This window comes from Garra rufa, chromosome 1 (genome assembly GCF_049309525.1).
Source record: "Garra rufa chromosome 1, GarRuf1.0, whole genome shotgun sequence".
Taxonomy (NCBI): domain Eukaryota; kingdom Metazoa; phylum Chordata; class Actinopteri; order Cypriniformes; family Cyprinidae; genus Garra; species Garra rufa.
The window spans coordinates 31616397-31632835 of NC_133361.1; the positions used below are offsets into that span (position 1 = coordinate 31616397).

The window sequence follows — 16439 nt, forward strand, 5'->3', positions numbered from 1 at the left end:
CGGGCGTGGCGACTAACACACAATAATCGTGTCGGCTGTCTAAAAACCATCACGGGCCTCTTTGATTATGAAAAATCTCTCAAGCTGATGAATCGCATGGATCACGGCGATGAGGTGATAAATAACCCAGACATCATGTGACTCAACAGCCTTATCAAACATCCTCTCGGCTTTGACAGGTACAACTCAGGAAAACACTGAGAGCTTCCTTTACAAGAATACATTGACATAAACGTTCCTGCTCAAATTTGTTAACATAGACGAGATGAAAGGACTGCTTGTTTGGTATGATTATTTAATAGAACAAAATCTGCATTCATGAAACCGACGGTTTCCTGCTGTGATGACAAAGGCATTTTCTTAGCTATTTGTTTCTTCTGTTCTTTCTTTCTCTCATAAATATCAGTCGCTGAATGAATTATTACACTGGCCTGAGCAATTAAAGACCGCAGGTAGCGTCTAGACTCAATGAGACATTCAGGTGGATTATATGTGGCATTTAAAGTCTTAATTACAAAGCGTCAAGCTAAAGGTTTGGGTTTCTAAAGCTAAAGGGTTTGGTGAAAATGTAAGCATTACCATATTATACTCTTAAAATTAAGGGTTCAAATGGGTGTTTTTGCAGTGATTCCCAAAAAACCTTTCAGTAAACAGTTCTTAAAAGAATCGTTGTGAAGAACATCTACACTCTTAAAAATAAAGGTGCTTTAAAAGGTTCTTCACAGGGATTCCATAGAAGAACCATTTTTAGTTCCACAAAGAACCATTCAGTCGAAGGTTCTTTAACGAACCATCTTCCTTTTAAAATCTGAAGAACCTTCTTTCACCACAAAGAACCTTAACAGAAAGCTTCTTCAGATGTTAAAGGTTCTTTATAGAACCATTTAGACAAAAAAGGTTCTTCTATGGCATCGTGAAGCTGCTGAAGCACCTTTATTTTTAAGAGTGTAAATCTAAAGAACCCTTTTCAACTTTACAGAACCTTTTCTGCATTTGAAAGGTTCCATGGATGTTTGAGGTTCTTCATGGAACCATCAAGGTGTAAGCACCAAACTGATGCCATAGAAGAACCATTTTGGGTTCTCCAAAGAACTAGTGAACAGTTCTTAACCATTTTTTCTTAGTGTGAAGAACGTTTTAGTAATTTAAAGAGCCTTTTTCTGCTACAAAGAACTGTTTTTCCAATGAAAAGGTTCCATAGATTTTACAGGTTTTTCACAGAACCAAAGATGTCGACACAAAAAACTTTATTTTTAAGAGAACACAAGTGTGGAATGAGTTATACGCCAAAGTTTAATACTTAGAAGGTTGAAGTTTGATAAAATCCCTGCAATATCCTACTGTTCATAAAGTGGAACATATAAACTCTAAGAGCTCGAACTATTTAATGGAATCATTCACTTGGAAAGACGTGCAACTTTGTGCCCTTTCGGGTCAATTTTCTTGTTTCTGACATCAAGGCTAAGCCAAGCTATTTATCTCTGTAGAACAGAAAGCTGATTCACACATATTTACATAGCCTGAGTTATGCTAATTAACATAAACAACCAGGAATTGTGTGAGATGACTTGATCTGATGATAGAGGACAGAACATTAAAATTAACGATGGTTTTACTACAAATAAAGCAAAAAAAAAACAAAAAAAAAAAAACATGGTTACCATAGTCGAATCATATGGTAACCACAAATTAACCATGGTCTTGTTGTGCTAACCATAGTGTAACTGAAAATTAACCATGGTTTTATGAAAATAAAAGTGTAGTAACCATTTTTTTGGCGCATTGATTACTACAGTATTTGTATAACCGTAGTTTTACTACAAACACCATAGTTAAACTATGGTTAGTGTAACAAGACCATGGTTCATTTCTGGTTACCATGATTTAACTAAAGTAACCATGTTTTTTTTTGGTTTTATTTGTAGTAAACCATGGTTAATTTTTGTAAGGGTATTTGTAGTAAAACTATGGATAAAATAAATAAAATAAAAAAGGTAACTGTGACTTTTTATCCCACAATTCTGACTTTTTCTCAGAACTGTAAGATATAAACACACAATTGTGAGTTATAAAGTTAGAATTGCTAGATGTAAAGTAAGAATTGTTAGATACAAAGTCAGAAATAAACTCACAACTGTGAGAAATAAAGTCAGAAGTGCAAGATATAAACTCGCAATTGCGAGTTATAAAATCAGAATTGCTAGATATAAAGTCAGAATTGTGGGATATAAAGTGAGAATTGCTAGATACAAAGTGAGAAATAAACTCACAATTGCGAGAAATAAAGTCAGAAGTGCAAGATATAAACTCGCAACTGCGAGTTATAAAATCAGAATTGCTAGATATAAAGTCAGAATTGCTAGATATAAAGTCAGAATTAAACTCACAATTGCGAGAAATAAACTTAGAATTGCAAGATATAAACTCGCAATTCTGGCTTTTTTTTTTCGCAGTTGTGACTTTGTTTCTCACAATTCTGACTTTTTTTCACAGAATTGTGCATTTGCGAGTTATTAAGTCTATAGTTCTGAGGAGAAAAAAAATCGTAACTGCAAGTTTATATCTCACAATTCTGAGAAAAAAGTCAGAATTGTCAGATACAAAGTTGCAATTGTGAGAAAACAGTCAGAATTGCGAGTTTATTTCTCGCAATTGTGAGTTTAATTCTGACATTATAGCTAGCAATTCTGACTTTATATCTAGCAATTCTGACTTTATATCTAGCAATTCTGACTTTACATCTAGCAATTCTGACTTTACATTTAGCAATTCTGACTTTATAACTTGCAATTGCAAGATTATTTCTCACAATTCTGAGAAAAAAGCCAGAATTGCGAGATACAAATTCGCAACTGCGAGAAAAAAGTCTTCTTGCAATTGTATTTCTCGCAATTGTGAGTTTAATTCTGACTTTATAGCTAGCAATTCTGACTTTATATCTAGGAATTCTGACTTTATAACTAGCAATTGTGTGTTTATATCTCACAGTTCTGAGAAAAAAAGTCAGAATTGTGAGCTGTAAACTCTGAAATGCAAGAAAAAAGTCAGAATTGTGAGATTAAAATGTCGCAATAACCTTTAATTTTTTATTTTTTATGTAGTGGCGGAAACGGGCTTCCATATAAAACTGTGGTTATACAAATGGTAATCAATATGCCAAAAAACATGGTTACTAAACATTTACTACAGCCTAACAAAACCACGGTTACTGGGGACCGTGGCCATATGAGGGCTACGACTTTTTACAAGTAATTTTTAGTTTTCATTTCTTTACAAATACTTCTGAATCTGTACTAAATAATGACAACAGTTATGTTTTGACTATAATTTGGCGCGCAAGCGACCGTTGCTGTGGTTACCTCAGGCGAACTCTATTGTTTAGCAAACGTCTGACTAGCAGCAGGTTCGAGGTTACTGAAAAGTTGTTTAAACCGCTCCAGAAATGTTCCATTGTCCTATTTATAATTAAATGTATGACAATTTGTTTTAATATCCTCCAAGGCGCATTTAGGGCGATAAGACCCTTGTATAATTCGCACCCGTAATATATAAACAAACATACAGCAGTGCTGCAATACTTGAATCTCTCTGAAGGACTGTATAAAGTATTGCCTCCAGCAGCAGCAGCCAATGAGTCTTTAGTGGGGCGGAGGTGAGCGAGTGAGTGAGAGAGAGAGCGGCTGCAGCTCTCAATGGAAGTTGCTGTAAGTGCGCTGGACCTGTACACTACATTTCAGTCGCCTCAGTTCGCTGTGAGCCGGAGCTCTGCTCGCACCTACACAACGAACAGTCGCTTGTTGCTTTAGCTGCTCAAAAGTGCGCCGGAGCACCTGGGATACCTTGCGATACCTATTTACTGATTCGCGTTTATAATCATATTCGCTGCGACGTTTCATCAGGCACTGCCGGTGAATTTAAGAGAGGGTCATATTAGTGGGTGATTTTGACTTGGTTTACGTGGCTGCATGCAACCGTCTGGATTCTTATCGATAGTTAGTGTAACGTTACATCAGTCAGATAAGGTTTGCAACATGTTGAAATAACAGCAGGAGCAGCATCTGCAAAGTAAGCGCGGATCTTGCGACTATTCACGCACTTTGGGGATGTATTAAGTGAGTGTGCTTTTAAAGTGGGCTATTTACGAGAGGAAGTAAAAAAAGGCTGACTGGATTCCGTAAAGTGAATCAGTGTGGTGTCATCAGTGTAATGCATAAATGTAATTACCGCCAGACTCAGTATATTCATAAAGCCATAATGCCGTGTGCGCAGTGATCGCACGCTTTCGCGGGCATCACACGCAGTAAGTAGCTGCATTTAACTGTTAATGAAAAGCACATTATTTACCGACATCACCGGGAACTTTCGACTGGACGGAATGTACGCGTTCTAACTGTATCAAGAGTTAAACTTGCGGAACGGAGCGCGGAATGGACGCCGGTGGATCTGATCCCACAGAGAGCCTACCTAAAGCACACAGACCAGGGAGACACAACACGCCAGTGGAGGAGGACAGTGTTTACTTAGGAGGCGAAGCCACAGCGCGCACTTACCCAACAGCACTTCTCGCATGTGTGGACGAGAATGCCATCATGTGTGATCCTAAGAGCACTTCTTCCAAGATTTTTACGCGCTTCTCCGGGAGGGATGTCAGCGGGAATGGAAGGAGAAAGTTTGCATTGTGCACTTGGAGTTGGTGGGCGTTTTTCTGCATGCACGTCCACGTGTTGAGAGCGGTCACACAAGGTAAGAAAAATGTATTTCCACCTGATGAGCATTGGATATGACACAGCAGCTTCATGTAAACACTTATGTATTCTGATATATGGGTGATTCTTCAGTTAGAGTGACTTTTGCCTACTTGAAATGGTTGTCAAAACGTACAGGCTGCTTCCTGGAATAAATATCTGATTAAGGCCTTAATCAGATTTCAAGTGAATTTTGGTGTAATGTATTGTATGGGGTTGTGTTTTGATGTTATGCGTGATTGTAATTTTTTTTTTTTACCTGTTTTTAGAGGGAAAGTTGGATGAGCCTTGAACATGCTAACACAAGTTATCAAGCGAAGCATTTTAATTTTGAATTTACTATTTAAAATTTTTTTTAAAAATGAACTTGGTTGGTAATCACTCTTTCTTTCTTTCTTTCTTTCTTTCTTTCTTTCTTTCTTTCTTTCCTGACTGGGTGTTTCTCACCTTGACTTTCAATTTGCATGAACACCATCATAACCAAATATAAAGCTTAATGGAAAAACTTTATTGTTCTTTAAAATGTTTTGCATAATAGCAGCAGCAGCAATTTTGAAAATACTAATCGTAGACATCAATATCGACTGAAAATGTTATCTGTATTTAAAGTGCAAAGTAGCCTATCTCAGAAATTAGCACTTTCACAGTAAAAAAGTTTAAATCTCTTTTAATCTGACCCTGGGCCGCAAAACCAGACATAAAGGGTCAAGTTTTTGAAATTGAGATTCATACATCGAATAAATAAGCTTTCAATTGATGTATGGTTTGTTAGGATAGGACAATATTTGGCTGAGATACAACTATTTAAAAATCAATCTGAGGGTGCGAAAAAATCTAAATATTGAGAAAATCGCCTTTAAAGTTGTTCAAATGACTCTCTTAGCAATGCATATTACTAGGTTTTGATATATTTAAGGTAGGAAATTTACAAAATATCTTCATGGAACATGATCTTTACTTAATATCCTAATGTTTTTTGTCATAAAATAAAAATCTTGACCCATAAAATGTATTTTTGGCTATTGCAATGAATATACCCGTGCTACTTAAGACAGTTTTTGTGGTCCAGGGTCACAATCATTTAGAGAAAATAACCTTTAAAATCATCCAAGTGGACGAAAAAGTTCCCCTACTTGAAGAATCACTTACATTCTGTAGCTTAACCTAACGGTCTCCTATTGAAGATTATGAATAGTGCATGATCAATGTGTTTGACACTGATGTCATAAGACTGCCAAACTTGATTTCAATGATAATGGAATGTCAAATATCTGTCTGGCTGTGCGACAGACAGTTGAGCGGAGATCTCTGGACCTGAACAATAGAGGAGTCATTAGGTCAGGCTGCATGTGTGGTCACAGATGGCATATGCATCCTTTGGCTGTGATTCCCTGTGTAATGTTTCTCATACAGGGAAAATATGATGATTGCATATGCATAGTGGGCCACTTGGGGACAAGAGTAACAGTTGGCATGCTGAGGAAATAGAGGGGCTGGTTAGTGCTGTTGTCGGACCTCTTGATGTATGTGCTGTGCTGTTCTTATGAAGTGTTATTTTTTGAATGTGATGATGGAGCTGGTTTTGACAGAACTGGTGCAGTTTATTTTTACGAAATTAGTTATTTTAGACATTGGGGGGTATAATGGAAAGGATCAGCCATGTGTGACTATTAATGACAGGCTCTTTTATTCTTCTGTCAAATTATTTTTATTGAAAAATAACCAAAACAGCATGCCTCATTAAAAGGAACATTTTTAATTCCTTAATACGACACAGATTAGAGTCATTTTCTCCCTGTAATCAAAAGGATAAATGATCTAAAAAAAAGAAAAGACACCGAAATTCGCATGAATTAAAACCTCATCCTGCTTTAAGCTCTTTCCACCCACAATACATGTATTTTTGTCACTTGTGCCATTTGCATTCCTGAAGGCACCATCAAATTAGTGCCAGCAATTTTCTTTGTGGAAAAAAAACAGATGTTCCGTAAGGAATTTAAAGGTGTTTTAACCAGCTACACTGATTAGATTGAGCTATAAATATCAAAATAAGTGACAGAGACCATTCAGTGTCTAAAAGCCTGAAACCTGCTTTTGGATACAAATTGTATTTTAATATTCATATTACATTTACTTTGCCATATAACTATCTGCAATGTTCAAGTGTTATTCAAGTTTTTCGTCCTTCAAGATAAACACTCACTAAAGATAAAGCCCTATCACTATAGCAAGAGAAAAAGTGTCCACCTAAAGACATTTAAAGTTCACACAAAAATGAAAATATGCTTAAAATGCAGTAAATGGGTGCCATCAGAATAAGAGTCCTAACAGCTGCTAAAAAACATCACCATAATCCATAAGTAATAAGGCAGTTTACCTTTCAGACAAGACAACTTTTTCACTGGAGAATGAATACAGGACTTATGCTATTAAGTTTTTAAGTTATTAAAACGTCTTAATGATGGATTAGTTTCTTACAAATGCACAGCTTTTTGCTTCACATGACATTAAAGGGTTAGGTAACTTAAAATGAAAGTTCTGATATTGTTTACTCACCCTCATGTCTTTCCAAACCTGTAAGACCTTTGTTTATCTGTAAAACACAAATTAAGATATTTCTGATTATATCTGAGAGCTTTCTGCTTTTTGGGTGAACTAACCCTTTAATTGATGGACTGAAGTCATCTGGAATATTGTGATGTTTTTACCAACTGTTTGGACTCTCATCCACTGCAGAGGATGATATATTCCTTTCATATTGAGTGATCTTTAGAGTAAATATGTAATATCGTAATGCACCATTGGAAAAATAAATGAAATGACCAATCTGTTATTTGCATGTATAACGAATGCTGTCAGAGCTATGCTCCAAAGTCTACTTTATATATGCCGCTGGGGTTACTAATTAACTTTAAACATACGGAAACAGCCCTTGAATGCTCTCTTAAGAGGATGCATTGACCTCATATTAGCGGAGAAATGGTAAAGCAGACAACCTCTTTCTGTCTGTGTGGAGGCGTGCAGTTACCGTAACTCACAGTTGCAGTCTTTTATTGCATGCTTCCAACTTTATATACTTTATTTAATTTCTAAAGGTTCAGCAAAGTTGTTGAGGTGCATGCAGTGTCAGCCAGTTCCCAAGTCCTGTGTCAAGGTCTTTTGATGTTTGGAGAGCTCCCAGCACTGTTCTGGGAATGGGCTAGATATTATTGATTTGAATTGAGGAGCCAACAGCATTATCGGAGCTGGCATATTGGAATGAGGTTGACATGTTAACCTTTTTGCTTTATTCAACACGGCTATATCAATCGGAGTGTTCAGATCAGGTTTTTAAGATCTCTTATCTTTATTTTTCGATAAGCCAAAAGCGGGAGCATTAGGAAAACGGTCACGGTTTGTGTTCGAAAGACAAAGTTGCCATTTATACTCTAAAAATGCTCTTGGCTCTCATATTGATGCAGAAAAACCTGGGCAAATCTGGCTTTTTACAGGTGTGTATATTTGACTCAAATCATAAACTTCTGCTGGCAGTTGAATTTTCTGGCTGCTTGGGTCTGGCAGAGGACCACAGTGCCCTTAAAACCAAACACCCGGGCAGAGAGGGAGTTTGTCAAGCAATAGCAGGTGCACAATCCCCTGCCGTGCTTCTAGAAAGGTCTCTGGGCTAATGATGTTTGTACCGGAGCATTGTGCAGGTAAATGTAGTTTCGTCCACAAGAAAGTGCTGGTGCCCTGTATATCATCTGCTAGATGTGCCAGCAGACACATCCACCTGACTCATTTATGGCTGTAAACTTTTAAATTTCATTGCCTCGCCATCTGTGCAATCAGCTCCTGCTCAATTTTTCATTTTCTGCAGTGTCCTTCTATATCTGAAGAATATGCTTCACTTTAGATAAAAAGTCAAGTTTCATATACTGTAGGTGTGTTTTTAATGACTTAAAAATTTGCTTTTGTGTTGTTTATTGAACATTATTGTAACTCCATATTTCAAAATTATGTGATGATGTCAGAGAGATACAAATCAGTAAAGTTTTGCATGATATGGCAATAAAAATTATTTGTATAATTCAGAATAGTTTCAGCAGGTAAAGTTACAGCGAGAGTCCGCATTTCTCTCGCCTCCCCTGAGCCCATTGAGTTTTAACAGACCCCCTAAAGTGTCCATGAGTTTGATTGGGGGAAATTGAGATTGAATTGGGAAAGTCACCTGAAAGGAGGCAATGTCTCCATCGCGATATGATTGGAAATGTCTGGTTATGATCAGCTGTGATTGGTTTATGCTATAAGTCCCGCCTCTTGTGTTTGAGCGCAATCTGCATTCGCGAATCAGTCTGAATGTACAATATAATGGTGTTAATGGGAAGACTAATTAAAACAAGGAAGTAAACAACTCACACACTTAGGGTGTGTTCACACTTGTCATGTTTGGTTCGATTAAAATGAACTCTGGTGTGAATGCCCTGTTAGTGCTGTTCATTTGAGTAAGTGTGAACGCTGCCATCCGAACCCTGGTGCGCACTAAACAAGCGGACCGATACAGCTAAAAAAAGATGGGTCTCGGTCCATTTGCAAATGAACTCTGGTGCGGTTCGATTGAAATATGAATGTCACATGGACCAAATACTTTTAAACGAACCAAAAACAGGAAGTAATGACAAGATGTGACACTATGCAACATGATTTCATGAAGGGAACAAGTGGTGTATCCAAAACAAAACGAGTAGAGGGCAAACGTGGAGGTAAAGTGCCTTTTTATGAGCTCTTTGTGAGTTCGGAGCTGGTGAAAATAAAATCATATGCACGCAACTATGAGCACACTTATTCCAACAGACAGCAATCTCATTCAATCTGACCAATCAGGTTGTGAACTTATCACTACGCCTTTAGGTTCGGTATCTTTAGGTTCGCTGTCAAAAATGCCAGTGTGAACGCTAAGCGGACCAGGACCTAATGTATCATTTTCCTTTTAGGTCCGGACAAAATGAACCAAACGAATTGAATTACAAGTGTGAACACACCATTAGATATAACTACTTTGTTATGTCAAAATAAGACTTAAAATGGCATGAAAACATGATCTGTAGGAGTTTTTAGTGAGTAATCATCTTGGTGAAATTTAAAGTAAATCTTTTTGTCTGTGACCAATATTTACCAAGCTTTGATGACTGATGATCCGAAAAGTTCAAAAATAGTTAAAGGTTAACTATTAAAAAGAATAGCTGAACTTAAGTTTACAAATGAAATATATTGTTTAAATTGTTACTGTCTGGAGTTATTACTTTAATAAATGTAAAATTCTTAAAAACAAACTTCATGAGATTCATACATGGCTTTATGAAATAGAATATTGATAACATTGTTAATATAAAATTTTTAAATTGATTTTGTTTATTTTTTTCTGATAATGCAATGTTTATTTAACCAACACACACACACACACACACACACACACACACACACACACACACACACACACACACACACACACACACACACACACACACACACACACACACACACACACACACATAGTACAGAAAAACATATATATTGTAAAGACAAATGAAAATTGAAAAAAAAAATCTCATTTTTGTGGAGAGGCAAGGGAAAATATTGGTAGGACAAATAGAAATATGAGCTACTGGGGGGCAACTGGGGGTTGAGCCCTGCTGCCATCATTTTGATTATTGATTTGTACACAGATCATTGTGAATGCATGTAATGCAAGAGCACACATTCATTTCACAGCTATGCAGCGCTGCCAGCTCGTCCAGGTGAAGGATACCACACAGTATTTCATGTCAAAGTTGAGCAATTGCCTCCTATCTTCTAAATTAAAATGATGAGTACAACTCCTGGCATGACAAATTGTGTCAGTTCTGCTTAACATAAATTCTGTGTTTTTTTAGTTCCCTTTCATGTGCTGCTTTAAAGAAAGGTTAATCATCAAGTCTGTTGTTTTCATAAAGGTTAATGAAATTAAGACTTGTTTTTCCACACGTAACATTGGGTAAATTAGCCGTTGTTTTATTTTCTTGATTGTGTTTCCAGCTAATTGCAAAGTAAATTAATTTCAATGACCAGATTTGACTCTTCAAACCATATCTCAAAAAGGATTCACTACAAACTCTTCACGAAAAAAATAATGCATGCATTCAATGTAAAATCACAATGCAATAAGGCTAAACATCTACTGATTTGGTTGTTAAATGTAAACTTTTATTTAAAGGAAAGCTTGTTTTATTATAAATGCAAAGTCATACTGAAAAAGCTGCAGTGAGCATCTATTGGTACTTAACAGGAACACATCTCATCACAATTAGCAAGACGTGTGAGTCATTATGCTATCAGTATGGGCTGTCAGGGTATGTCAAAGCAATCATGAGCAATCTGTAATCATCAGGGTTTTAAATATACAAAATACATCAATACCTTATTTAATTGCCATTGTTACTTAAGTGTTCTGTCACAATAATCATTAGGGATTGGTCTTTCAACAACCATCTAGTCAATTTGGTAACCCAGGCTCATTGGAAATATGTGACTGTGCACCTAAACATGCTTATACATACAGAAATGAACACTAATGGTAATAAAACACCAGCTTTTGACACAAATGATTACAGGGCAGATCTATGAATAAAGACTTGTTTTTGTGTGGTTCCTTACACAAAACTATGTTAAAATAGGACCTCAAAACATGTTTTGCATAGTGCATTATTTGTAAACAAATACATTTCGAAGGATTAGTTCACTTTCAGAATAAAAATGTCCATGATAATTTACTCATCCGCATGTCATCCAAGATGATCATATCTTTCTTTCTTCAGTTGAAAAGAAATTAGTGTTTTTGAGGAAAACATTTTAAGACTTTTCTCCAAGCACTCTACATGATCCCAGCCAAAGGATAAAGATCTTATCTAGCAAAACAGTCGCCCGTTTTCTAAAAAAAACCAAATTATATAATTTTTTGTGATTATTTAATGCGTGAAGTCACGAATGCGCATCGCAGAGCTAGAGCAAGACAAGCATTTGTGGTTAAAAAGTATATAAATTTTTTATCTAGATATAAGACCCTTATTCCTTGGCTGGGATTGTGTAGAGCCCTTTGAAGCTGCAATGTCGACCTTCAACCCGTTGATTCCCATTGAAGTCCAGTATATGCAGAAAAATCCTGGAATGTTTTCCTCAAAAACCTTAATTTGTTTTCGACTGAAGAAAGAAAGACATGAACATTGTAGATGACATGGAGGTGAGTAAATTATCAAGAATTTTTTATTCTGGAAGTGAACTAATCCTTTAATGTTTACATCACACAATTATCTCCATATGTATCATGAGCAATGTGTTTTAGGTTTTAGTCAGATTTCCAATGAGCTTGGGTTGCAGTTTGTAAGTTTGATTTAGTTTTTTGTTTGTTTGTTCCTTTTTATTTTTGTGGTCCTTGGCAGTTATGTAATAAATTTTGCTGTGTTGTGTTTTTAATGCATCTCCAGACCTCTTCCAATCTGTTCCTTTCCGTTGCACTCTGTCTAGCTCCATCTCAAACTAAAAACCAGCTTAATTATATAGCGTTTTCCTTAAGACTAATTAGCTAACTAGTTCTTCAGGCAACCCCTGACTAGTTTAGGAAGTTTGACATTTTATACATCCCTATAATTCACGAATCCGTTCTACACAGAAACACAGTTTAAGCAGAAAGGCAAGGCTTAGCTGGACGGAACTACAAAATGTTCATTCTTGTTCATAATTTTAAAATATGAGTTCATTTGGGATCAGCCCAAGATTGAGATGCATTTCAAATCTCATCAAGAGTAAAATGGATTGCTACTTATTATTGCCAGGGTTCAGATGTAATGGAATAGAAAATGAATAGGAATTTGTACATTTGAAGAATGAATAAAATTGAAGTTAAATATATTCTTGATGAAGTCAGCAAGAATGTAAAGCTGTTGACCTAAAGCTAAGTGTAACACTGGGAATTAAAACAGATGACAGACTGCCACAAATTGAGATTGGAAACAATTTTGAAATGTTTGAAATTTTACAATGTAAAAAACATTAAGTTATATAAAAATCTCATCAAGTCTCAGGTGTCCCCAGAATGTGCTTGTGAAGTTTCAGCTCAAAATACCCCACAGACTATTGTGGAAAGGCCTATTTTAAGTGGAAGCAGAAACACGCTGTTTTCTGAGCACACACATTCGAAGCACGCGCACAGAAAGTGGACTGCTAAACCGTTCTCTTTCATGTCTTATTGCGCTTAAACTATCAAATACACACAAGTTTATGTTAAAAACACACAGGAGTTACAAAAACAGTTGGTTATGTTTGTGAAGGTAAACATGGGTGGAAACGTGGAGATTAAGGGGCGGTAATAATATAATAAGATCCCCTTCCTACATCCGAGCGGCTCCTTTTTTCATATGTTTGCAGAGAAGGCTTACTAAAACAAAGTTACTGGTTTGTCCTTTTTCATGTTTTCTGGGTTGGTAGATGCACTGGGAACCAGATTAGAGCACTTAAACATGGAAAAAGTCAGATGTTCATGATACGTCACCTTTGAAGAAATCATAAACACATTGTTTTCAGGTCTTTGAGACATTTCTTAGTTTTTCTCTACTTTTTTACTTGTTGTGCAGATATACGACCATAACACATTGTTGCTTGAGTGATATTGATTTATCATACTAAACGTTACTAAGATTCATGACTCAAAATTGTAAAGTTCATTCCCTGAGGATACACGCTACGAAAAAGTTAATTTTCTACCAATTTGTGGAATCAATACATGATACCAGTTCCTTTTAAATCTCTTTGTGTACCTTCATGAAGTTCTTCAGCACTATTGATTACATGACAGTTACTGCTTGATTACTTTGGATAATATTATTCATAATCAAACTCAATGAGCTTTGAAAACAATCTGTGTTTGTAATGTCATTAACGTCATAATAGGTCTAATTAGGTTACACGATATTAATATTTTGGAATTATCAGCGTAACTGTTACAACCCGATTAATTCTGTAAGATTCTGTGTTTTTGAGGAAATTATTCAATGACTCTTTGATAAACCAAAGCGAGATTTTGTTTCCTAATCTGTCTTTTTAAAATATTTGGTTGAATGAATAATTTAAATGACTCCACTCTCATTTAAAATCTCACCACTAATATACAAACTAGCAAACAGGGAACTAACTGTTGTGTAAACGTTAATAAACCGACAATATTGCAAAGCAAAATAGACACCACATAACAAAATGTGTTAACACTAGGTTGCATTTGATAGGCTGATCTTTGATGAATGAGTTGAAAATGAATGTTAGCAATTTTTGTCACAAAAAATTTGTGATTAATTGCTCTTACATCGATTAGCTAAGCAGATTGTTCTAACTGTCAAAACATATCTAAAAGAGAAGCATGTATTTTAGCAGTTTATATATCTTTAAAAAACACCTGAAGTTGCCCACTGGGTAAAACTGTTCTGTTGATATGACAAGACTGGTTGATTTGCACATATATGTGTCAGTTGTGTCATGTCTTTAACATTCAAAGAGATCCAGGCTGTCGAGCAACTCATGTTCATCAAAATGTTTGTGGTGAATAATTTATCAGATGATAACAGTTGCTCAGCCTGTCTGACTGTCAGTCCCTAACAGGTTTAGGCAGGGCTTTTTGATTTCCACTCATTTTAGTTGACATTAGAGCCTATTTTGAAGAGCGCAGTCACCTGTTGCGATACTTGGCAGGCTTGCAATCTACCGCAACAATAAAAGTCTTTGAACAATAACAGTACTCCTGTTTATAATGACTCCCATATGTAAGCTAATAAGATAATTCCTGAGGTTCAGCTGGTGCGCTTTCAGCTATTGTGTATTATAGACACAAGATGGGCTTGACTCATGCTAGATAATGGGCTTTGCTAACTCAGTAGTCTAAAACATGGCCAGCGGTGACCTTTCAACAGCCCTAGACATTTTTGTCTGGGAACCAAAATTAAATTTCATTTGTGCTTTGAAAGTCAAATCACACCGACACTTCTAGCTTTTCAAAGTCTAACAGTGTCTAAAATAAATTTAGATTTGACCTCAAACCCAATGTTATATACTTATAGGCTATTTTTGTTTAAAATTACATTCAACTCTTATGAAAAACTCTTATGAAAGCACTTTAGGATACTTTTAAACAATGTACTCATGGCATAATATACTTTAAAAGAGTATACTGAAGTGTGAAGTAAATGAAATTTTTTCTAACACTTAAATTAAGATACTAATGCAGTTAGCTGAACTTTAGAGTACCTTAACCCTTAAAGGGTTAGTTCACCCAAAAATGAAAATTCTGTCATTAATTACTCACCCTCATGTCATTTCAAACCCGTAAAACCTTTGCTCATCTTCGGAAGAGAAACTAAGATATTTTTGATTAAATTTGATAGCTTTCAATGTTCAAGACCCAGAAATGTAGTAAGGGAATCAGTAAAATAATCCAAGTGACATCAGTGGTTCAACCCTAATTTTATGAAGCTATGAGAATACTTTTTGTGTGCAAAGAAAACAAAAATAATGACTGTATTCATAAAAGTAAGGTTGAACCACAGATGTCACATTGACTATTTAAACAAAGTCCTGACTACTTTTTTGGTCCTTCAGCCTGTCAATTGCGTTGCTGTCAATGCAGGGTCAGAAAGCTTTCCGATTTCACCAAAAATATCTTAATTTGTGTTCTGAAGATCTTAGAACATTTCACATATTACGTTTTAATGTAACATCAAATAACACATTTTTTTAAAATATGCTTTTAGGATTTGAAATACACTGCAAGTGCACAATCAATCAGACTTTTTTTCATAAGGTATATTGTAGAGTTGTTACTTCAGTAAATTTAGATATATATAAAAAAGGTTATATGTTTGATATTTTATAATAGTACAATTTTTTATAATTTCAAAATATAAAGCAAAAAGTAGAATTGAATGACTATAATGATTATAATGGTGATTTACAATTTACATTTAAAGTATTTGATTACCAAGTATTTTTTAGTCATCCCATTAAAAATACCATTCAAATTGGATCATTTTAGAGCTTTGAACTGCTGAAAATAGTTGTGTGAAGTGAATGAAAGTCAATGAAAAGTACTTGAATTGCTCTCTCAAAAGGTTGTACAAATTCTGAAATGAATAATGTCATAACATTCAACTATTTCTGCCATAACACCATGGTTACAGTTAGCGTTACTACTTCCAGTTTTCTGTCGTACGTCAGCGCTGTTTATAACAGAGAATTCTGGGCAGAATTTGAATGCTTCTCACTCGATCTTGCAGCTTTTCTTTGGTTCTCAAGTAAAGCTATTCTGAACTTGGACAAGTTTGTTTGCATTTGCGAACTCACGGTTCGGATCATATGATGGATTTTGGGTGAAGAATCGAATCATTTTTCGGATCAACAAAAAACAAAAAAAAAAGTTTGCTTTTTGTAAAGTAGTGAAAGCTTACTTTAAGTACTTCTATACCACAGCAGAAAGTACTAGCTGAACTAATAAAATCAGTAAAAAACAAGAACAATTACAAAAAAGACAAGCATAGATGAATACAACATAAAGTTACTAATAAAGTCAGGAACACTAGTATTCAAGTCCAGAAATGTAATAATTAATTGTAAAATAACTAGTGCTTCGTACTGCAGGTA

At 35.5% G+C, this 16439-nt stretch overlaps 1 protein-coding gene across 2 annotated transcripts in view; it reads left to right on the top strand.

Moving 5' to 3' along the window:
- The first annotated feature begins 3764 nt into the window (after positions 1-3764).
- The window catches only part of sdk1a (sidekick cell adhesion molecule 1a), a 452163-nt gene continuing 439488 nt past the window's right edge, over positions 3765-16439 (top strand). For both annotated transcript variants that reach the window (XM_073838832.1, XM_073838837.1), the window contains exon 1: positions 3765-4743. In XM_073838832.1, the coding sequence (XP_073694933.1) occupies positions 4428-4743 (316 nt within the window). In that variant the 5' untranslated portion in view covers positions 3765-4427. The remainder of the gene's footprint in view (positions 4744-16439) is intronic.